Source organism: Arvicola amphibius, chromosome 12 (genome assembly GCF_903992535.2).
Source record: "Arvicola amphibius chromosome 12, mArvAmp1.2, whole genome shotgun sequence".
Taxonomy (NCBI): Eukaryota; Metazoa; Chordata; class Mammalia; order Rodentia; family Cricetidae; genus Arvicola; species Arvicola amphibius.
In genome coordinates, this window is record NC_052058.2 from 154,447,864 (window position 1) to 154,472,064 (window position 24,201).

Below are 24,201 nucleotides of genomic sequence, written 5' to 3' on the forward strand. Positions count from 1 at the left end.
GGCTTTCTTGCTGCCGCTCTGTTCCCTAGGGTTTGGATACCAACTGTTGATCTCTCCCTGCTATCTCTCTCTGGTTTTGTCTCCATGTTAAGCCCACTTGCTGTACCATTCTGTTGGCTGTGATCCACCCTGGTTTTTGTGACAGGTGAGAAACTCACCAAATAGGCTAGGCTGGATACTCAGGAAGTTCCAGAAAGCTGTGTCTTTCTGCCTCCCCGGGTCTGGGATTACAAGTGAATGCACCACACCTGGCTCTTTTGTTTCCATTAGTCTCTTTGGTTGTTTGGTTTTATTTGTTTTTGTTTTTCTGGTCTCTGGGTATTAGATTCAAGTCACCAGGCTTGCATGCCAAGCACTTTCCTGACAGCTGTCTCCCCAGCCCTACACCTTTTATTGTTAGATCAAATTTACCCCCTAGATCTAAAGGACTGATCTAAATATCTTGAATTCTTCCTTTTCCTGTCTACTGTATAGCATAAACTTTAAAGAGGGCTGGAGAAATAAGCATGCAAGCTCCAGCCATAGGCTGCCATTTCTCAGAATAGGGGAGAGCGAGCTATGCAAGAGTCACTGAAGGGCTTTGCTGGAAGAGAAGAGCCCAGCAGGGGTTTCTGAGTACACTTCAAGCAAACATTCTCTGGAGAGGCTAGCAGGTTACACTGGCAAGCCCCCATTGGCAGTGCCCTGAAATAAACGGTCTCTGGTGTTTGGTCTGTGAACCTTGTCAGGCCCTGCTTCCCTATGTCATCCTTATTTAATGGGAACAGAGGACTGGGGATAAAGATCTGAAGCCCTGGTCCACACCTAATAAGCCATACTTGCTGTGGATCAAAAGGAGTCACATCAAGTTGTCCTGAGCGTGGCTATCAGAGATTCACCAATGATGAAAGATATTCTACTGTCCGTGCACACGCTACAAACAGCCTGGGAGCCTGGTTTTCCCTGGTGTGCTGTGTTTTAAAGCACCTGGGAGTGTTCATGTCTACCAGGTTACTGAAGGAATGACAATCACTGCCCCACCACGTCCCAGCCAGGCAAGCCACTCATTGTCCTGAGGCTCAGTACCTTCCAATACCCTGGCACAGGACCCACCATTGGTGAAGTGGCTGTGATCATGAATGGTTGTCACTTCAAGCAGAGTGCCTGCCGTGACAGATGGGACATCGGGAGTAAGTTTCATTTTACGCTCATAGCCATACTAGTTCATCCTGTGAACACATCTGTTCGCACCTTAACTCACACTGTGCTCCTCTATCCCCTGGTCCCACTCTTTCTAGGATCACTTGTCAGCCCAAGCAAAAAACAGTTGGTTTTTTTTTTTAAGTGTTTAAAAGCATTCTTCATGACAGGCTGCATCTTACAAAAAATGCTCCTGACAACATCCCCCCATTTCCCTGAGCCCAGGCAGGTCTGCGCCTGCTCTCTGTGCAAACAATGCCATGTGACTTCAAAGGCAGACCATTTAAAAACATGCAGCCCCTGCCTGGCTCTGGTGTGTGCACCGGGCAGCCTGACTTCATGGTACAGAAGCCCAAGTCATGACGAGATTTCTCAGTCAGCGCTCAACACCAGCAGCCAGAGGCACCAGCAGTAACCCTTCCTTCCTAGGGCCCAGCTCAGCCCATCTTCATCTAGATGGTGCTTAGTGGGGCCAAAAGGAACTTTCTTCCAAGTCCTGCCTGTTCTGCAGATTCATAAGAGAAAGCTTGCTGTCGTGGGGTGGCTTTCAAAGCACCTGGGTGATGTTCAAATCAGGACATGGGTTTCATAGCAAACTGCAATACATCCATTTTATTATGGCACCAGAATATTGTCACCAAGCTGTCTATATACAGTCTACTGTTTGTATCAGTCACCTCTGTGTGACTCTGTCCTGACATTTAGAGCAACCCTCTCAATGGACGGTGTCCCGGAAGGTCCAAACCTGAGCAGCAGCTACCAGAAGCACACCTGGGCTTTCCCCAGCCTGGGTGAGATGGGCAGCAGAGACCCTGAGATTCGGCAGTGATGGGAGCCTCATGCTCCTGCTTTGTCTTGGCGTCGGCATCCTGGCTAGGAGTCCCCAGAAGCTGTCATCTGCTTGCACTGGAGGCCTTTCCTTCTGATGACCACAGTAACAGGCCCGTCGGGTAATGCCTTGATGACATTCCAGGCTTCAAACCGAGAAAGACCTTGCACGGCAGTGCCGGCGAGTTGCAAGATTTCATCTCCTGGCTGGACTGTCTCACTCTGTTCTGTCCCTATAAAAAAGGAGAAGATGACGGGTGATCCTGAGCTTCATGGGAAACAGGAAGAATAAAAGGCACTTCCTGCGGATCCAGGACCATGCGGAAGTGGATCACACACCGACCTCTGGGAGACTGCCAGTGGTTCTAAAGTGAGGCATTTCGCAGCATGGTAGCTCAGAGCTTGGATACCAGACTCAGCTCTGTTTCCAAGTGAGGTCTGAACTCTGACCTCCAGGCTCTGGCATCCACATCCCATAGTACCAGTAACCCTTGCCTGTGGCTGGAGGCTCATTCCCAAGTGTGCACATGGGCCCAGAACAGTGAAGCGACTTGTCCAAGACCCTGCTACTACTGTACTTGTGAAATTAATATTAGAACCCAGGTCTCTTAGCTTTGACTCCCTCAAGAGCTAAAAACATTTTCTCAGAGCTGTAGCTAACATGGAAACTTGGGTTAGTTATCATGCATGACTCAGTCCACCCACTGTGTTTCCACAAATGCTGCAGAACGTAAGATCAGCTCATAAGGCTCATAAGGACAGATAGGAGGGACGTGATGCCCTTTGGACCCCAGTTCTAAAAGCTCCCAGGCACACACCCACACTTTTTACCTCTTCTTGTGGATAAGGAACCTCTAGACTGGCAAAGAATGGTCACCTGAGGTTAGAGGCAGGGCTGAGACCACACCCAGAGCCTGGCTTCTGACCAATGTTTCTTTCTCCACATCCCTTGCTCCCTGCCCAAGGCTTCCACCTAAGAAGTGGAAGGAGTTGCGGATAGTATGTAGCTGTATGGTAGCTACAAGGTGTTCATACTTCTCTCGGGGAAATCCATATCCAGCTGACCAACATGTCAGACTGTCTGGCAGCCCAGTTCGTAATGAAGAAAACATTAAATGGGAAAAATCAAAGAATTCAGGACTAGGGTAAAGCTAACCAGGCTGAGAGACAAGTGCCAGCCTCTGGCTTTACCCAAAACGCTGGCATCTTATGCATCATGGATTGTTCGTTTGCTTGGTTGGTTTGAGACAAACTCACATAACCCAGGCTGGCCTCTTAGTCACTACGTAGCAAGGTTGACCTTGAACTCCTAAGTGTCTTGTCTTCACCTCAATGCTACTACAGCTGTATAATTTTTAAGATTAACATTTGTTTCTAAGTACATTGTGTGGAAATAGTATTGATCTTTCTCAATGCATCTTTTGGTGTCCCTCAACTCTGTGCCCAAGCCAGAGTCTTCCTCGCCTCTTCCTGTCCTTGGTCCTGCCAAGCTGAACCAAGCCTGTTGTGGGATATTTGTTCATGGAATGAAAATGTATTACTGTGATTGGTTTAATAAAAAGCTGTGCGGCCAATAGCTAGGCAGCAGGGTATAGGCGGGACTTCCAGGCACAGAGAGGAAGTAGGAGGAGATAATTGAGGTGCAGGGTAGATGTCAGGAGACATGGAGAGGAAACAGGAAGTACAAGATGGGAGAGAGGTAACACCACATGATAGAATGTAGATTAATATAAATGGGTTAGCTTAAGTTATAAGAGCTAGTTAGGAACAAGCCTAAGCTATAGGGTGAGCTTTTATAATGAATAGTAAGTTTCTGTGACTTTATTTGGGATCTGGCTGGCAGGACAGAAAAAGACTCATTACGCAAGCCCAAGGCTTAGCCACGTGAGAGGGCCCAACAAAAGAGAAGTAAGGGTTTGGCTGAGCAAGGGCACAAGGTAAGAAAAGCAGAACTGAATGCATAGGGGTCAACACATGACTCAGGGGGGCGTGGGAATCCACAGTAGCCCAGAAGGGTCTCAGGAGTTTGGGGTTTGGGGTGCTTGCTGCACGCCCACAACTGAAGAGGGCGTAGAGGGAAAAGGGGCCAACCTTTAAAAATCCTGTTGATGGTGAGAGGCTTGTCTCCATGAAGGGAGCCCTTTCCTCCCTCCAGGCTGAAGCCCAGCCCCGCAGAAGTCTTCTCCAGTATCACTGTGCAGACAGTGGCTTCCGCTGCAGAGGAAAATACATAGTTTTGGTCGGTGGTCTGCTCTCCTCTCAGGCCCAGCTGCCCAGGTTGATGCCAGCTGCTAACCAGACACACACACACACACACACACACACACACACACACGGAAACACAGACTCCCATCTCGGCAGCACACCAGGGAAGCTGGGGAAATGTGTTGGAGTAACACATTACCACACGGTGCCACTAATGATGTATCTAAATGGCCAAAGGCAGTCAGTACATGGCTCACAAGGGGGCATTCCCCACACCAGTCCCCATCCCACCCCACTGGGAACACTTACTAGATTCTACAGAAATGTCACTGGCTGCTGAAGCTGATGCTGCTGAGTCAGTAGAGGAATTCAGGTCACAAGTGGCCTCCACGTTTGCTCTCCTGGTGACAATCACAGCTTGCCTTGGGTCCCGAGCTTGGCGGAGGATAGCTAGGGCATCGTTGTGGGTAGCCCCCTTGAGAGATTTGCCATTGATGGAAAGAACCTCGTAGCCTTTTTGAATCGTGCCTTCCTGGGAAGCCAGGCCATTTGGAAACACTCTGTGAACCTAAGCAAGCCAAAGGAATTAGAACCCACAGACCACCAAATCAGATCCCCATTTGTGCTGGCAGGGGACCCCAAGCCAGGTACGCAACCATCCCCAGTGGAGTTGCAGGACAGCATTCCTTCCTTTCCTCCCCTAGTCTGAGCAGAAACCAGCAACAGCGATGGCCAGCCTTCAAGCACTCTCTCCACAGAATGCCCTTGACTGATCCTCCAACCCCATCCACTCCTAGGGAACATCTGCTTTAGCAACCCTGGATTCACACTTCTCAGAATGGTTTCCTGGCAAAACTGAGTCTGTGGCTTATTAATTAGGGGTATTTATAAGAACAGGTTTTCAAGATCAAAGAAATTTAGGAACACGAGGTCAAACAAAATTTCCCAAAATGTCCATTGTTTAAAGATGCCAGCAACCTGGTCCTCTGGGAATGAACTCAGGTCCCATTTTCTACCGGAAGTCCACTATCCTAGGCTGCCTGGACATCCTCATTCTCCAGCTGATCCCTTTCTTCTATCTGCATGATATGCGGAGGGGGGGAGGGTGGATCCTATCTTACAGCCAGAAAGAAAGACACCTAGAGGCCTGAGTTTGAGTCCCAGATCCCAAGCCACATCAGGAAGTCAGAGGCCTGAGAATAGCCAAGCCAGCAACTAGGGACCTGAAGCTGCGGGTAAGGACAATAGCCCATGCTGGTCAGATCAGCTAAGACAGATTGACTACAGGGCCACAGGGAAGATGCCTATGATGCAGATCTGCTGCCCCTCCCCATGCTATCCCAGACTCTGGGTCCTGCGGAACAGGAGGCTGGGACAAGCTCTGCAGACTCTGGATGAACACCGTGGTGTGTGTGGCCTGCGCATAGCACAGTAATCATGTCCACAAGCAGACAAAAGCAGAGTAGCCCCTCCCTTTGCAAGCATTGCCTTCCATGGGCTCCTTTTTATGTAGTATGGCAAAGTCTACAGTCCTAGTCTGGAACTTTAAAAATGCCCCGTGGTTATATAGTGTACCTTTCCAAATCCTAGCGACCACCACAAGCTACATTTCCAAAGGAAATTATGTGATATTTTACCAAGTTGGCCCCAATCCATGTGTGTATATGTGCACACACGTGTATGCACATGTGTGTGCGCGCACGTAGCAGCATGTGTGTGCACAAATGTAGAGGCCATAGGACAACCTCAGCTGTCACACCTCAGGCAGCATTCCCTTTGTTTTTAAGACAGGGTCTCTCAGGAGCCTGGGATTGCCAAGTAGGCTAGGCTGGCTGACCAGCTGGGAGTCTGTCTTGGCTTCCTCAGCTCTGCGACTATAAATGGGCCGCCATTCTCACCTTTCCTTTAACCTGAGTTCTGGGAAGCAGGCTGAGCTTCCCATGATTGCAAGGCAAGTGCTTTGTTGACGGAGATAGTTACAGATTCCAGTCTCCATTCTTAAGGTATCCTCCACATAATTTCAAGAATATAGGTATTAGGGCTTTAAGACATGCAAACGTTCCATTCATATGTTCTGGTGGAGAACATGCACACACATACACGTGTGTGCATGTGTACACATAAACTCACACAGACACAATACTTTATAATGTTCCATGTGTATTTAGTGTTTGTTTTGGTGTACTGGGCCACTTAGGGTGCACAGAGACCTTTCTTCACAGAAAGGCATATAATGTCAAAGAGTTAAGTCTGGCTCAGATAGGAGCCCACACTGTGCCTCTTGAGAAAGGTCCCAACGGCTTTCCTTTTAAACCTTACCAGTGGCCTGGTGCTTCCCATCACAAGACCTCTTCCAGGCAGGTCTTCTCACCTGCAGAAACCCACTCTGCCTCTGGCAGGCCGAATCCTGCCTGGGCCACTCACCGTGATCACCTTGTTTTCTAGATCCGCCCCTCCTGCCAAGCTGAACCCAAGGCCAGCGCCTTCCTCCTTGTGTAAGATGGTGACATGAATGCTGTCTAATTGCTGTGGAGGAAAATGATATACATTCACAAACGCCATACCGCAGGCAGCGGCGTGAACAATTTAACACGTGCTTTTGCAACATGCTGGCTTGTTTCATTAAACACCAGCTGGGCCAGTACTACCACCCCCTTGGGCTGCTGTTTCATCACACAGGAATTACAGGAAGCTTGGGAGGGGAAACAAATGTATGTAAAACAGCAAGCCCGGCTTTCTATCTCTATCTCTCTCTCTCTTACTCACCCATTCACACCCAACTCCCACAGACTGGGCTACACATGGCTACGCCAGCTAGACATACATCCAGGCTGGAAGATGCTGCTTTACCGTGACATTGTGGGACAAGGGCAGGTGGTAGGATGGGGGTCAAACTCTCGGGGGGCCAGTGCTGGCTTCTCCTTTTTCTGCAGGCATAGCAGCAGTGAGAGGCCCAGCTGGGACCTCGCTCCATCGTACATGCATGTGCCAATGTGTACACACACACACACACACACACACACACACCACACACACACGGGCACAAACAGAAACTAACGGCCAGGAGCCAGGATAACCTAATTGCACTACCCAAAGGCAGGAGATTGATTCTAGTCGAGAGCTGGAACCTGGAGCTTCAGTGCCCACAAGAGCCATGGAGGTCACACACGTAGGCAAGATGGACGGGCATGAGTGACAGGCACACAGGGAGAGCCAAACACATCCAATTCGGAGGAAGGCAGACCCAGGGCTACTGACTCATTCCCTTTAAACAAAACGGCAAGAAATATCAGGTCTTATGACATCTGAACTCTGATAACTTTAAAAAAGGAAGTAAAATTTATTTTCAAGGCCATGGTTCTTGGGCCACTAGTTGGTACAGGGCACTAGGAAATAAAAACATAGCAAAGCAGTCATGGGCTACCAGAGCCCCTGACTTGTAGGTCTTCTGCCATCTTTTAATGTGGAGTTCCTGGGACAGAAGAATAACCTAAATGTAAAAGCCCCATTGATCCTGACACTGGCCCACATCTTAGGAATTATCTGCAGGCTTTTTTTTTTTTTTTAAATCCTATGGGTGACTGCTATGCTACAAAAAAAAAAAGTATTCTACTAACACTTAGGCTCTGACCTTGAAGTTTTACCTCCAGCATGTTATTTGCATTGAATTAGGCTCTGAGGACTGTGTGGCTCATGCAGGCTACAAATGATTAGTGAGAACCACAGAGGAGAAACTACAGCCTGGAGGCATCTTAGAATCATCAAACTTAACGGCGCCCTTGGCTTCAGAAAGGCAGCTGTGCAGAATCACAGCTTTCCAATAGAAAAGGGGAGTCCTCCCTCCTCATCTGCATCATCTCGGTGCAGGGACTGGTACGGACCCCAGCAGGCTTCCAGAGAGTGAGATCCACGAGCCCCACTCCTGACTGCTGGCTCCAGCTCTGGCTGGGTCATTCCCTCTCTTCGCACCTTCAGCTGAGTTCAGCAACTGTGGAGCAAATGGGGCTTTCTGAAAGATGCGGATGAAGCACAGAGGTCCTTTTGAGCTCACCGTGAGGTGCGCCGCGGAAATAATGAAAGCAGCCTCGGGGTGAGGGTCTACGTCCCCTACGCTGGTTACCACTGGCGGCTCTACGCCATGCAGCTTCTCTCTGGACACTCATGCCAAGTCCTCAGCCCATGGGATATTCACACAGCACTGGACTTGAGTTTAGATGCATCATGAACCTCCCTTCTCATTCATGGAATGGTAAAAGGATACCAGGCCCAGGGGTCTGCTAACACTCCCTACCCCCGCCCACTGGACCATCTGATGCCCGCTTAATGACAAGCCTGAGGACCATAAACTTCTTCAGCTACTTCCCCTCTCGGGCCCAGCTGAGATGGCCCCAACAGCCCACAGGGAGACGGTGTCACTGCAGATGTGCACACAGGAAACCTACCTTCAGTGTCGCCTCATCTAGGACTCTCACTTCCTCAATGAGTTTTTTCAGTTCTTCTGAGCTCAGCAGGGAGATAACTGACTGGCCGGGCTGAGAAGAACAGTGGTCCTTGTCCTCAGTTTCCCCTGGCTCGGTGAGGCCTTCTGAATATTCTCTCAGCTCTGAAAGGCTTTCACAAACAGAGAGAACACAGTGGGAAAAGCGCGATTCTTGAACTATCCCATCCCTCAAAGGACTGGACGCTTCGGGAATTCTATTATTTGAGACGACATATCCATCCCCGGCAGCACAAGTAATAAATAAATCACAGCTGATCCAAGAGGGCTAGACCCAGATCCAGCCCTGCTGGAGAAGGCTTCAGATCCCCCTACTAAGCCCCACATCTGTGGAGCAGATCTCATCCACAGCCTAATTCCAGCCAAAGAGAGAGGCAGGGTGCACAGGGCAGGACTCCACTCATAGAGTAAGGGCCAGAACAGAAACAGGACTAAATGTCCTTACTCCCTGCCTAGGTCCTGGGACCATTACAAAGAAAATGTATTCTTGTTGGAGAGCATCTCCTAGCCTCACTCAGTGCAGCAAGTAGAGAGTGGGCCTTTCAGATATGCATCCACCTTGTGAACATTTGTGGGCAGTTTACCAGGAGCCTGGTCGTGGTCCCCACTTCCCATCCAAGTCAGGTCAGAGGTTGTGTAAACAACCCCTTAACATGGAGGACGGAGCTACAATGCACATGTGTACACATACGCATGAGGCGAAGAGATTTTTTTTTTAACTAGCGTAACTGAGAAACATTAATATATGATATATGTAATTGCCATATAATATAAACTAGAAGAATGGGGACAGTGGAGAGCAAGCAGGACACAGACACTCACTTGAGGGAGAACCCTGTGTCCGAGGCGACGACTTCGCCAGGACCTTCTGGAGCTGTGTTGTTATGGGAAGGTGACTTTGGAGACGCCCTTTCCTTGGGGATGCATGTGATCTGGCCACAGGAGACAGAAGATGGGAGGCACAGCAGGGACTTCATGACGGCTGACGATAACTGGCTACTGATGGAGTAGAGCTTACTGGCCTTTTCGTCCAGGAGCTTCGTCTCGCAGGACTGGGTCCTGGTCAGGGGGAAGCTCCGTGCCCGCTGACTTGGCATCTTGATGCCCGGGCCTTGAGCATCCTCGGTCAGCAGTCTCAGGAGAGGGTCTGGGGAGAGAGCTTTGGGGCTGGGTCTCTGGCCCGGGGGAGGAGACTCAGACACACCTGGGTCCCTGACCTCAGAGGTGTTAGGGAAGCCTGTGGCTATAGGCTCTGTTGCTACCTGCCTGTGCTTAGCAGAAACTGTAGGCCCTCGCCCCGGGAGACCGGAAACCCGTCCTCCATCTTGTTTTCCTGGAAGTTTGGTGGTCTCCCCGGAGCTGGGCTGCAGGCTCAGTCTCTGGACTCCTCTCTCTGGCAGTTGTGAGGAGCCGAAGTTTTCAAAGGAGCTGATTCTCTGCCTGATGGAGGAGGAGGAGGAGGAGGAGGAGGAGGAGGCCAGTGAGTGTGGCCCCGATAACTCCCTGGAAACAGGGGCTGGCTGAATGGCTGAGACTACTTCAGGAAGTCTTCTAGAGTCTGGGACACGATTCCTCAGACCTTTCAAGCTCTGACGAAACCAGGCTGGCTTGGGGGCTACCGGGGGCCCCTTCTTCACAGTACAGCCATCTGCCGACTTGTGAACTCGGGGAGCACCATTGGCAGTGTCCATTCTTGACAGGACCCCCTCTGGGTGACCCTGTGTCCCATCCTCTTCACCCAGGCTGGTGGTGGGCTGCAGCGGCATTTGGTTATGGTTCTCACTCATGATGGGGCTAAATAAGTTTTTGATGCAGTCGGAAATTCTAACCCAAGGGTCTTCGGTGCTGGTGTCAAAGCTATAGTCCATCCGCGCCTGCCTCTTCAGCAGCGGGTGCTTCCCTGGTGACGCTGGCGGGCAGAAACAAAGCCAGACCTGAGCATGGCACCTCACTGGGGATTTTCTCTGTAAATTCAAGTTACGATGCTGAAGAGCCCTGGGGCAGAAAACAGTGGGCATGCTAGGGGCCAGGGCCAAGGGCTGTCACCTAAGTGGGGTGCCAAGAGTCAGAACTGAAGAGCCAGAGGAGAGACCCTTCTACCATCTTAACATCCTAGAACTGGACGTGTTCTTGGGAAATACCTGCTCTGTCATTTGATGAGAGAGGACTCTAGCAGTCAAGATGGATGAGGGGCCAGGGTGGTCAGGGTCAGACCAGCAGGCCAGACCCCCTGCCACCTCACTGCCCACTCAGAGGTCCTCTCCACTGTCTAAAGTCGTCACCCAGATCACTTATGAGAAATGAGAAATGAAAGCAATTCTTTTGCTTTTTAAACCTCCACTCCACAAGCCTCGTGTGGGTCACCATATTTGATCTGGACTGTCCATGTCACTGAAGAGCAGGAGGGATGACTGTGCCTGCCGGTGGGGTGCGCACAACTTATGGAGGCTGGCTCCTTTCAAAGGCACATGGCACACCTATGCACCCACCTGCTCCTGAGGCCGTGAAGTCGCGGGAGTGAGAGGCTCTGCCCACACTCAGGTCATGGATCAGCTTGCTTGGAAAATGAGTTTTTCTCAACCAAAAGAATTGATTAAACTCTTCCAGATAGAGAAAAAAAAAAAAAAAAGCTATGTGTCACTGATTTTGAATTTGGACTATACATTGGAATCCGAAAGGTCCATTCCTCGTTCTGAGTTGATATATCTGGCTGCGGTCTGGGCATTTGAGATGTGGTAAGTCCCACAAGGTGTCCCACTGTGTCGCCTGCTTTATGACCAGGAAATTCTCGGGCTGCTCTGTCCAAGGGGCAGCATGGCAAAAGCTTCCTCAGAATAAGATGATAGACATTAAATTAACATCTACCTGCAGGGGCAGGGGAGACACTGCACTCAACTCCCTTCCCAAGAAACGGGGGTGGTTGGCCCCAGAGTGACATTCAAGAGGGATGTCACTGTCAGCTCTCTGTTTCCCAAGCCTCAGCCTTGTCTGCTGAAGACCAGGCCGCTTGGGTCGCATGTCTCAGGGAGAGTCCTCATGTGAGAATGAGCCCTTGTTTGAGGAACACCGCTCCCTCCCGTCTCTTGCCACAGTGCTCAGCCTCAAGGGAAGCAGAGCAATGAACCCTAATGACACGGAAGAAGAGCCATGCATGATTGTGAAGGCCTGGGTGGTACCAGTGACTCCGGGACTTCAACAAGGTGGTCTTGCCCTTCGACTGTTTCTGCGTTTACAGATTGTTCAACTATAAGGAACTGGTATGGTAAGGATTAAGAGTCCAAAGTTCTACAGGCAAGCCCTCTGCAGATGAGGGTGTATCCTCAATTAGGACGCCCAAGGGAAGGGAGGGTGGGGAAGTGGAGTCTCCCTCGGTGGGGCACCTCTCTGGGTGAAATGTCTAGATTACTCCACTTACATTGGCCTTTGCTCTCCAGAGGCCTCTGTGTGCTTAAGGAATATGGTTTGTAGCCTCCCCGTTCACCCCTCTGCCACATTGGGAGCTCCTCAGGGCAGGAACCTGTCTGGAGCATCCCTTCCTCCCTCATCCCTGGCCCCAAACACAGCCCCCACACACCCCCTAGCCGCAGTGAGTCACATACTTGGATTCTGTGTGCTCTTTAATACTTGCTGACCAGTGAACGAGCCCACAAAAGCAAAGTAGACTTCCCAGGATCACTGTTAAGGAAGGGTAAACCCGGGATCCTCTACTCTTTCTAGTAAGCCAGTAAGTACTTAGACTATGGCATTGTATTGAGAGGTGCACCGCTTGGACCTACCGCCGCTATCCACCTCCCGGATGTGGTGACCATCCGCAAGCACTGCTCACGCTTTTCCCATGCTGCACGCTCAGGTTCGAGCATAATGAATGACGTACGCTGTCCTGCCGACACCCGGGTTATGCATTTGCTCAGGGTTGCTGGCTCAGGGTTGCTGGGTGAGCTATAATCTCTGGCCATCTTTCCCTGGAGACCCCTCCAGAGTGGCCGGCATCTGTACCACCACCTCTCTGGAATCATTGCTTATCACTCAGAAGGGCATTTCCCCTGTCCTCCTGCCCCGGCACCCCGGAAGCCTCACTCTCCATCAACCCCAGTCACTGGCAGTGTCCACTGTGCCCATGCAAGGCCCTGACCTCAGCCCAAACTCTAGGTTCCTGCTTGATCCCATCACTTTCTCCAGGAAGATCTTCCTTCCGGAAGACCCCCGCGGGGGCTCACCTGGACTGGCACTCCTCCTTGGCTCCCCCTCTGTAGAGGATGAAGGCTGTGTGCTGACTGCAGGTCCGGGGCAGCAGGCAGTGGTGCAGGGGCTTCTCTCGGCTGTGTCTTCCTGTGGCAGCGGAGGCAGCAGCTCTCTGGTTTCCTGTGGTGTAAACAGGAAGCCAGACCGTGTCAAAACGGTAGCCTCCAGCTGTGAGAAGGCAGGCACTCTTTGATGAGGACTTGAAAGTGAGTATTGAGACACCTCTAGAGGGACATTCCCAGCAGCCGTGGAGAAGGGTTGCTTCACATACACACACACACACACACACACACACACACACACACACACACACACACACACTGGGCTGTTGCTGCACAGTTAACCCCTCTTGGATGCTCCGGGTAATCCTAGGCTTCCTAGGCTGGGCTCAATATGGGCATGCGTCGCAGACACTGGAAGTTGCTGGCCGTGTGTGATGGGCACAAGAGGTGGGGAGAAGAAAGATGCGGGCACTACTTTGCTTATAACAGCATGCTGGCCCATTACCTGACCCGGGAAGGTACATGCTGGGGCCAAAGAAACCACCCTCTAACGCTGCCTAAGACCTAGGACCACAAAAAAGAGAAGCATGTCACATGCTTCCCTCATTGGCTTTAAATTTTTCAAATGGCGTTCTTTACTGTGTTCACGGCACACACAGGAAGATCAGAGAACAATATGTGGGAATCCCTTCTCTCCTTATACCACATGGGCCCCAAGGATAGAACTCAGGCCATCAGGCTTGGTGACAAGCACCTCTACCAGCTGGGCCTGCTTGTCAGTCCCAGTCTTGTTTTCTTTTGTTTGAGGCAAGGTCTTATGGGTCCTAGGCTAGCCTCAAGCACTCTGTGTAGTCAGAGATGGCCCAGTGCTCCGGCATCCATGTCCCAAAGACATGGATTCCAAGCGTGCGCCACCACACTGGGTCAGCTGGTGTTAGGGGTCAAATCCAGGCTTCTTGTCCATGAGGAAAGTACCCTACCAACTGAGCTCCACACGGAGATTCCCGGGGTAATTAGTATCTAGTCAGCACTGTGTTCTGGCTCCCCTCCGCAGCACCTAGAGCGACGCTGCCGATCTATTGCAGATTTTTTTTTCTCCGTGGAGATGGCTGCTGCCTCAGGGTCCTTCTTAAAACAGCCTGTGAGGAACTGGACCAGGTACCAAGTAGCCACCTACAGTTTAGGTAGAGTTACCATAAAGCCAGAGTGAGGGTCAGGGTCCAGGGGCAGCAGAGGGCAGCTGGACCTCAGCAGCACTGAAGGCTTTCTAGAGAAACACTTTGCATATGGTTCTGGAACAAAACTGAGACTTTGCCAGGCAACCAAACACGGTGCCCCATAGAAGGCAAGGCAACGCCAGGCCCATCTAAATGATGCTTGCAACACATTTGTAGGGAAGAGAAATGTTCTGTGCTGGGGCAGCTCCCAAGTCCTGCTCATTGAGGAGTCAGGTCACGACAGGCCAGGGGACAAGGCTATAGGCCTTCTTCCAGAGGAAGGACAGAAGCAGGAACATTTGCCTCATTTAGGATTAACCTAAGACACGTCAAATGCCCAGGGTATCAGATTTAGTGTCTATGCTGTCTTCAAACACTCTTTGGGAAAGAAAGAACTGGAACAGTTGGAAAGTGACCAAAGTCATTGACCAGCCCAAGCTCTAGGGTGGAGACTTAAGGGAGTGGTCCGAAACACTGAGGGTCAGAGTCTCCAAAGGCTTTCCTGAGCTAGTTCCCTTAGCACTTAACAGTAAGCCAATGAAAACATCTGGGCTTCTCCAAGATGTTTACCACACAGGAAAACTCACTGCACCCTGTTAGGGGCTCTGTGAGGTGACTGTTGAGTGCTTTTACAGAAAGGCATAGCCAATGCTAGGAAGTCATCTTGAAAAAGACCCTGATGTACGCCCGTGGTGGTTGGAAAATGAGAATGGCTCCCACAGGCTCCCAAATGCTTGGTCCCCAGTTAGTGGACTATTTGGGCAGGATTAGGTGGTGTGGTCTTGTTGATGAGGTGTGTCATTGGGGGTGGCCTTTGAGGTCTATACCATCCAGTTCTCTCCCTCTCTCTCTTTTGGTCCAGAGTGCCCCAAACAGACTAGGCTGACTGGCACCAAGGACCAGGGATCTGCCTCTGCCTGCATCTGCCTCCCTGTGCTTGGTTGCTGTTATTGTTTTGGACATGGGTTCTGGGACTTCACTCAGGCCCCTATGCTTCAGGCCCTTTACCAATGAGCTACCTCCTCGGCCTCCTCCAATACCTCTGACGTTGCATTCTCTTTGGAATAGGTTGTTAAAATCAATGCTAAAATTAATTTGACTTCTAAACAAAATTTTCTCAGGCAAATGTTTTTTGGCTCAGCACTTGGTGAATTAGAGGGAGGGGAGGAAAGAAAGCAAGAGGGTGAAAGATACCGACTTAGTAGAGAAGACAATATAATTTTCTTCCATGTATGTATGTTGAGACAATGTGAGTGCAGTGCCCACAGATGCCAGAAGGGGGCATCAGATCACCAAGAACCAGAGTTATAGGCACCATGATTACAGGCACCATGTAGGTGCTGGGAATGGAGCTCGGATCTTTTAGAAGAGCAGCCATCTCTCCAGCCCCATGGGAAATACCTTGAAGGTCATTTTGGTAGAGGACATTGGATTGCCTTCAGTGACGTCAAATGGGAAACATGCCTAGACTGTCATACTATCTGCTTGCAAAAGGTCTTAGGACCCTAGAAAGAAAAGACAGCAGAAAGGAATTAGAGAAGAATGTAGGAAGAGGAGAAGAGAGAGAGGGGGAGAAAGTGGAGAGAGTACAAGACAGGTTGAACATAGAACCACAGGCAACAAGAGCCACTCAGATAGGTCCAGGAGTGGCCAAGGATATGTTAAGCATGGTACGTAAACTCAATTGCTTCCTGTTTTCTGCCAGGATAGAATCCCGTCTTTGTGCTCGTTCTCCCAGCACAACAATGCTCTGCTGGTTGTATGAATATGTTACAGAGGGGTCTGCTGGCCCTGGGAGACAATGCAGAGAGGACAGAAAAAAAGAGAAAAAAAAAAGCAGTCACAGAATGGCCTTTGTGTTAGTGGGGACCATGTTGCTGGGGAGGACAGGGAAGGAAGCCAAAGGCAGGGTGGGGAAAATTGCTCAAGATGTGGGATGCTGAGTCTGAGAGAAAGCAGTGTGTGGTTGTGTGTGTGTGTGTGTGTGTGCATGCTGCACCTGTGCGAACTCATGCACATGTCTCTTTGTGCTCTATTTAACACCTTGGCTTCTTGCCTGATTGTCCCTGTAGAAAATCTGCTTCCTCTGCTGGCTGCCTAACTTGGCAATGCTCCCTGCCTGGCATGGGCCCCACCCAATCTGGCGGCCCAAGGGCATCATGGCACACCTGTTCTCCTGCAGGAAGAAGGCAAAAAGTCAACCTTCTCACCTGCCTGCTTCTGATTTGCCTTCTCAGACTCAGAAGCAATGGCGTATTTGCTGAAATGGGGGGCGGGAGGGGGACAAGGAAGCATATCCATGGGCTAGCCCATCCCTGGTTGTTAGTCAGCCCTGCCCTTCAGCTGTCTGAAAGTCTGCACTTCCTGTTTGGTAATGGCTCCTCCTTTCCCTCACTGTGCCTTAGCTAGGGAACTCAATATGTCCCTCCCCTTCAACCACCCAAGTTTGTCAACCTGCAATTTAGCTTCCTTTAGAGGATTCCCAGAGGCCTTACTTTACATGCTATCTCTAGCAATGTGAACTTCAGTAAGTTCCTTTTCTGGTAACTGGGAACGTCACCTTCAGACTCTTGCAAGCACGACCTGAGATGGTATGCATAAACATATCTAGCATTGTGCCCTTCATTAAAAGTTTCACCAGCTCCTTTTTTCTGTCCACCTGCCTTCCCTGAGGAGTAGGGCTGAGGAAAGACGGTCTTGAGGGAGGCACTCAAAGAAGCGCCAAGTAGCACTAAGGACACCTAGACTTAAAGAGAGGCTGGTTCCCCCAGTCTTCCCACCTATGCGAGGCAAAGTTAAGAACGAGTAATGGGACCAGTTTCTCAGTTTCTCACAATCGCCCTGCATTCCCAAAGGCAATTAGTCCCCCCTTACTTTTAGTTATTTGGGTGACAATTGTGGGTAAGCAGAGCACCTGAAATTCCCCGGCTCAGCCTCCCCATCACGGAGTGACCCGGCTACGGCTTTACCACGGCGCGACAAATGACCCACGCCGAGAGAACTCTGAACGCTATTGCCAACAGCTGGCAGGCCCGGGACTTCCATTTTGGGCCTGCGAAGTCACGTGGCTCTCCACGGTGGGCTTAAGAGTGTTTCTCTACGCCAGAGCACAGGAAACCTGAAGATATTTCTAAGGCTCAAGGGCAGCTGCTCAGGACGCAGGGGACACGCGTCCCACTGCGCACACCCTCCTACCTGGCTGCATGTGGGCAAGGTGTGGCCAGAAGGGTCTGTGACCTTCTCTTCCAGTTTCTTCTGAGTTTCGCTGTCATTTTTAAAGTATTTTCTGGGTGGAGGCTTTGGTTTGGAGGATGTCGGCTTTCTCACCAAAATCTCAAAAGATTTCTTCAGTCTCAGTGGCGGGTGGCTCTCTCTTTCCAGGCTCTCAGGAAGGGATGGGCTCTCTTGCTGAGGCCTGGGTGGGACCCCGGGATGGGGCTCTTGCTCCTGCCCTGGGGGCAGGCTGGGGCTGGGGGTGCAGCCTTCCCTCTCAGAAGGCTGTGGCTCCGCACCTGCGCTGCAGGGACTTCCCCCGGGTGACCCAGACATGTAGCTGCTGTCGCTGCTGGAGCGGACCATGATCTTCTGGGCCCTTCGATGTGGAGGTGCCGAGTGCTTCTCGCGTTCCTTCTCCAAGGTGGGCCGCCCATGCCAGCTACTCTCCAGCCTTTTGACACCTGCATGGGAGCATGAGAAAACACCTTAGCTGAGCCTCAGAAGAGCAGACACCCCTGGGGCTGCAGGTAGCCAGCGCTCTGTATGTCCCACTGCTCAGTGGCGGGCCACCGCAGACTCGGAGCTTGGCAGCCTTGGGCTTGGGCTCCCCATGCCTTCTCTAGTTTCTACTTGAGAAAATCATTCAGCCTTTCTGGGCCGAATCCTGGTTCTTTCTGGACAGACACAGAGGTGCACCGCTCAGGCCCCCCAACATGGCCCATCATGTAAGAGTTCGGTGTCCCAGCCGTGGAGAAACTGGTGGTTAGCTGTTAGCTGTGAGCTTTGGGGCTTTGCAGCTGCAGGGAGATACCATACCTCTGTGAGAACAGCCCAGTCTCAGGGCCTGGTGGAAATGAGGGTGGCTTAGACCGAGCTAGCCATGGCTGCCAACTGGGGGTGAGCCGAGTGGATCATGCTGGCTATAGGTGCCCAGGGCTGGCTGATTCCAATTCCACCAAGCTCCACTTCTCTATTCCGCTCCCTTGTATAGGAGCGGACCCCCAGCTAACCTAAAGAACATCTTACACACTGCACTCTGCCTCGGTGTCCCCTTCCTGGGAAGAGGCTAACGCTCCACTTCCGTGTGTGTGTGTGTGTGTGTGTGTGTGTGTGTGTGTGTGAAAGGGGCTGCAATTCCAACGTTGCCCGGCTTGCCTCATGGTTTACTAGCGAAGGAAGAGAATATGTGAACATGCTTTGAGCCCCACACCCGAAGGGGTACCATCTTCTTCCAACAAAAGAAGTGAAGCCACAGCCCCGCCCCCTCTCTCTTACTTTCCCCATCTCACACACTGTGGTTTTCTGAGCAGTGGCACCTACACATCCCAAGATGCTGTTCTTTCTAGTGGCAAATAGTCACAGGCACCCCTTTCCTGAGGGACTGGGAGCCATGAAGGCCTGATTGTTTGTGGGTTCATTTGGTGCGGTTAGGAGAGCCAAAATGGCTCCCATGAGAAAGCATAGAAGCCAGCAGTATTGGATCCAAACACCCTTTAAGGAGGAGCTTTTTGCTTTATCTCAGTCATAGGATAACACGTCTTTGAGAAACCTAAAACACTAAGGGAAGGTATGGAAATTAACATTGCCCTGCATCTAATCACTCTACCTCCTACCACTGTAAGCAGTGAGCTCATTAGGGTGGGGGTGCTCCCTGTCAAGCCCCCTGGGCTTCTTCACATCTGGGGTGAGTAGAGCCCTAAGGAGGACCTAGTGGAAACACAGTGTGGTCTTGCCGTTTTCTCTGAATGTTTCCCACACACTTCAGCCTCCTTGCCAGCATCAGTGTTAACTCTTCAGGACGACCTGGCACATGCATGCCCTGGGACGACCCGGCAAATGCTCAAAGGCTAAACACAGGAACCACATGGAGAGCCAGGTTCCTGATCCCCAAGACCAGTTTCTTCATGTACTTACTGGTCATGTGTCTTTGTCAAGGAGCCTTCCAGGGTCTCCCTTATTCTAATGCCATGTACATAAAAATCAGATGTGAGGATGGGGTGGAATAATACAGCAGGTCGAGATTAATTAGGGATTTTTCAATGTCTATTATAACAGATTTGCAAACCCAAAGCCTATGGTGCATTTTGTGGGCAAGGCACTCTGGCAGGTGATGAAGGGTTGGGAATGACTGCTGAGCACCTGCCGCATTTAAAACAATACAAACCTTGTACTTTGTGCACAAAGCAAAAATGAGAGCCAGACTTTACTGGCGAGCCCCTGCCTTTCAACCGTCATTGTCTAATGCCACGCGTGCGCACCGTGACTGCTCTCATGCTGCTGAGGCAGAGGGTGGGTTAACAGCTAAACCCCCAGCTTCCTAAGGAGGCAGAGATATTTCAAGGGAACCTCCACCACCGTGCCCCTCACCTTCCAAGCTCCACTGGTGCTTCTCCTTTCCAAATTTGATGCCTTCCACAGCCTGAGCCACAGCTTCCTTGAGTTGCTGCTCAGAAACCTGGAAAAGATCCAGCAAGATTCAAGCAAGAAGAGGAGGCAGGTGCAGCAGATTCCCAAGACTGTACCTACCATGCCCAGGGCTTCCACTTTCCACTCTGCAAAGAGCTGACCAGTTCAGCTTCCAGAAGTGCCCTGGGTATCAACACGCCCCCAGGGTCCTCCCGGTGTTTCACGTCTATCAATAAAGGAATGTCCATTGATCCCCTTGGTTCTCCAACCTTTTCCTCCCTACTGTGAAACTTTAGGCAAAGTCACCATTTAGTAGTGTACTTCTGGAAGATATTCCCTTAGCGGTGATGTAACCTCATTGTCATGGTCATCACCGTGGCCATTATAGGGCCTGTGCTATGTTTCACAAGCCATTAGTCCCCTCACAGTAACAGTTAGATGTGAGGGGCTGGCTCAGCACTTGAGAGCACTGGCTGCTCTTCCAGAAGACCAGGGTTGGATCCCCAGCACTCACATGGTGGCTAACAATTCTAACAATTGTTTGTAAGTCCAGACCTAAGGGATACAACACCCTCTTCTGACTTCCTGTATACTGCATGGATGTAGCAGACAAACACCTATACACATAAAAATAAATAAACAAATAAGGAAAGAAATGAATGAATGAATGAATGAATGGAGATAGATAAATAGATAGATAGTAGATACATAGATAGTAGATAGATTGATTGATAAAGTGTGAGTCTAGAAATCAAGTAGACTTACATCCTATGCCAATTTCTCTATCGTCTAGATGCAATATACTTAGACACAGCTCAACCTTCTAAACCTCAATTTCTTGTTCTATAAACTATAACAGTAAAAATCTTCACAATGTGGAAAGAGGGTATTTTACAAAATAAATTATTGGTAACCTAAATATGAGAAACAAAAGAGGAAAACAAGAAATAAATTTCCTAGGCTGGGGAGATGACTCAGAAGTTAAGAGCACATATGCTCTCGAAGAGGACCAGAGTTCAGTTGCCAACAGCCATACTGGGCAGCTCACAACCCAGTGCTTCTGGCCTCTGAGGGCACCTGCACACAGACGCACATACCCACACACAGATACATATGCATACACAAAATTTTAAACAGTTAAAATAAACCAAAGGAAAATTAACTAACACCAAAATTTTAAAGTATGCATTCTAAGTCAACAGACTGAAACAACAACTCTCAAAATGGGAAAAATACTTGCAAATCACATATCTAGTGAACAGTTAAAATCCAGAATATAAAGAACAATAACAAAAGCCAAAATTCATTTAAAAAAAAATAAGCAAAAGACTTAGGGGGACGTTTCTCCCAAGAAGATATACAAATGGTCAACAAACACGTGAAAAGGTACTCAGCACCACTGACCGCTGGATGAAAATCTCAGTCGCAGAGAAACATCACTTCACACCCATTAGGAGAGTGACTCAAATAAACAAACAGAAAAGAACAAGTCTTGGGGCTGGAGAAAGGCCTCTGTGTTTAAGAATGCTTGCTGCTCTTCCAGAGTACCAGAGTTTGGTTCCCAAACCACATTGAACAGATCCAAGACATCCAAAATCCTCTTCGAGCCTCTCCTGGTACTGCACTAATACACACACACACACACACACACACACACACACACACACACACACCACATAAAAATAAAATAACAAGTCTTAGCAAGGCCATGGAAGAACTGGAACTCTTGTGCACTGTTGATGGGAATGTAAAGTGGTTCAGTGCCGATGGAGGACAGTATAGAGAGAGCCCTTAAATAATTAAATAATTAAAAATAGAAGTAGCAGATGACCCACATCTGGGTATACACACAAAAGAACACTAAATAATTAGATAGATAAATAATAAATAAGAGCAGGTGTGGTGGCTCATGCCGGCAACCTCAGCACTCCGGAGAGTGAAACAGGAAGATTCCTTCAAGTTTGAGGTCAGCTCGAGCTACATGGTGAATGTCAAGGCCAGCCTCAAACTACCGTGTGAGACTAGGTCTCAAAAAAAAAAAAAAAAGCCAAAAAATTAAAAAGCATCTCAAAGTCATGTGTGCGTCTCGTGGTCTTTTTTGCATTACTGCGATCGTCAAAAGTAGAAATAAACAAAGCAGCTATCCATTGAAAGCTGGGTGCCTGAACAAAACGCAGCATATGCATGCAAGGCAGTATTAGTCGGCCTTCAAAAGGCAGGCAGATGGCAGAGGTTATGACAAGGACAAACTTTAAATGACTTGAGGCTGTAACGAAAGGGCAAATGTGCCATGTTCTGCTAATAGGAGGCATAGAGGCAAAACAGAAAGCAGGAAAGTGATGACCAAGGGCCACGGGGCGGGAACTGTTTAATGGGCAGCGTTCAGTGTCTCAGGGCGAAGTTTGGTGGTGGTTGCACAACAGTGTGGGCGGCCTTTAAGCCACGGACCTATCCCCCTGACTGCCTGTCTCTGTGACTCATGAGCTGAGCTCATAGGCCTTTCAAGTCTTGCTTTCCTTGTTTGTGAACTGGAGCTTGGCAAATGCGACTGACACACACACAGAGAGGGAGGAGTCAATAAACAGCGGGAGTGGCTATCACCAGGTTCCCCAAGGTACTCTCACCTATCTATAACCATGGCATCAAGTCTCAAGTCTAGGACCAGCCTGGATATCATGGCAACATTAACCCTCAGGGTAGCTGCCTATGGGGCGTTTCTATCTGGATATTCTACAGACATCTATGCCCCTTCATGTCACCCCCAACTCCTATCCCAACCCCTTAGTCACATTCTCCTTAGCCCAAAGCTAAGGAGTGAGGAGCTACTGCCAAATCTTCCCAAGTATGGCTTCGAATGCCTTCCTCTGTATTCTCTCTCCATGCCTTCTGTGTAGACCAGGGCCTCTCCATCATTCCCCTCTACTCTCCACCCACGCTGCTCTATCCAAAGGTTGGAACAACCAACTACGAACCTGTTACATCTAAAGCTACTGGCCTGTAGCTCCTCACCAGGTCCAGAAAAGAACACAGAACATCAGCCGTGTGGTGACACCTCATGGTCCAATCCCAGCCAGTGTCGGCTCTCACTCTCGCCTGGTCCACAAAACCTGCCATCCACTCTCCAGCTGTGGCCGGTCGCTTTACACTCTGCCTTTGAACTTAGTGCTCCCCCATGCTGGAATGACTTTCGGTGGCCCCGTCTAGAGAAACCTAAACTCTAGCGGGCTCTGCTTTATTAAGCTCTCCTCTTCCGTGTGTCAGTCTCTTTATTAAGGCCACGTGCTGATTCGGGACTCTGCACCGACAGCTCGCTTGTCTCTCATTCCTCATCGCTAAGCTCCAGCTATTCCCATATGACTGCCCACCAGATGCATAAGCAAATAGAGCTCTTCTGTTTGCTCTATAGGACTCTGGGATTCTGTCCTCCTACCCTAAACTTGTAACTTAGCTATAAGGTTTTCCTAAGTGGCTAACCATTGCTTCTGCCATCTAGGAGTTCGTCAGGGGGTCTCTGCGGCAGAGATATGTTCCCACAGATAGTCTGGAGATGTTTGGGGGAGTAGAGTTCAAACCCTAGCCAGTGACATTCCTATTTCCATCTAGCTCCAGTTCTTGTCCTGGCTTTCATACTGAAAGAGAAAGCCTGGGCAGAGAAAAGCCCGGCGGCACGTTACCTGTGGGTCTGGATGTCGGCTCACGATGATGGGAACAGGGCCAGGGTCACAGTGGCTCAGGATTGTGTAGACTTCATTGAGGGTCATGCAGTGCACTGGAGACTCATTGATTTCCACGATCTCATCACCACACCTGTGAAAAACACCACAGGAACCTCAAAAGAAAACAGATGACTGTAGCAGAAAGAGGGCCACTTCTCAATAACCTACTTCCTTCACGGCTGCTCATGACATCTCAACAAGTAGACTTTCTTTACCGCCTGACCAAAAGTCGAAACAGGGTGGGGACAAAGCAGCCATATGCTCCTGTCACTGTGGACCATAGCGTGGCCAGTGTTTCGCACCCAGAGCCGTCCAGCATAGACAGAAGCTCACCTGTCTCTTTCCCTTGCCTTCTCCCATTGACCTGATCAAGACTGAGGATGCGGTTTACCCCTCCAGCCAATTAGCCAAGATGTAACTCATCACACCCTGGGTCTCAGTGTCTTCAGAAGTGGAGTGGCTAGGAGGAAGGACTGGGCAGGGTGTGCTAAAGGCAAAGGAAATGATGGAGGTGTGATGCCGCAGAGGACCTCTCGAAGAGAAGCAAGGATAGTTCCAAGATGGAGCACAGGTTACTGTCAACTCCTATGATTTACATGAGTACCCTGCAAAGGCCCTGAGAGCTGGTGAAACCTTAGGAGCCAGGACACAGGGCATGCCCTTCTGGTTACTGGGGATGCGCCTTTACAGGA

General features: G+C 50.0%; 1 protein-coding gene across 1 annotated transcript in view; it reads right to left on the minus strand.

Moving 5' to 3' along the window:
* Positions 1-1,763: 1,763 nt before the first annotated feature.
* The window catches only part of Il16 (interleukin 16), a 72,025-nt gene continuing 49,587 nt past the window's right edge, over positions 1,764-24,201 (minus strand). The window contains exons 10-20 of the mRNA XM_038313576.1: positions 23,468-23,600; positions 19,755-19,842; positions 17,367-17,848; positions 12,928-13,072; positions 11,489-11,497; positions 9,533-10,619; positions 8,655-8,823; positions 6,637-6,738; positions 4,522-4,780; positions 4,099-4,221; positions 1,764-2,240 (exon numbers count right to left, since the gene is read on the minus strand). Of these exons, the coding sequence (XP_038169504.1) occupies positions 2,053-2,240; positions 4,099-4,221; positions 4,522-4,780; positions 6,637-6,738; positions 8,655-8,823; positions 9,533-10,619; positions 11,489-11,497; positions 12,928-13,072; positions 17,367-17,848; positions 19,755-19,842; positions 23,468-23,600 (2,785 nt within the window). The 3' untranslated portion in view covers positions 1,764-2,052. The remainder of the gene's footprint in view (positions 2,241-4,098; positions 4,222-4,521; positions 4,781-6,636; positions 6,739-8,654; positions 8,824-9,532; positions 10,620-11,488; positions 11,498-12,927; positions 13,073-17,366; positions 17,849-19,754; positions 19,843-23,467; positions 23,601-24,201) is intronic.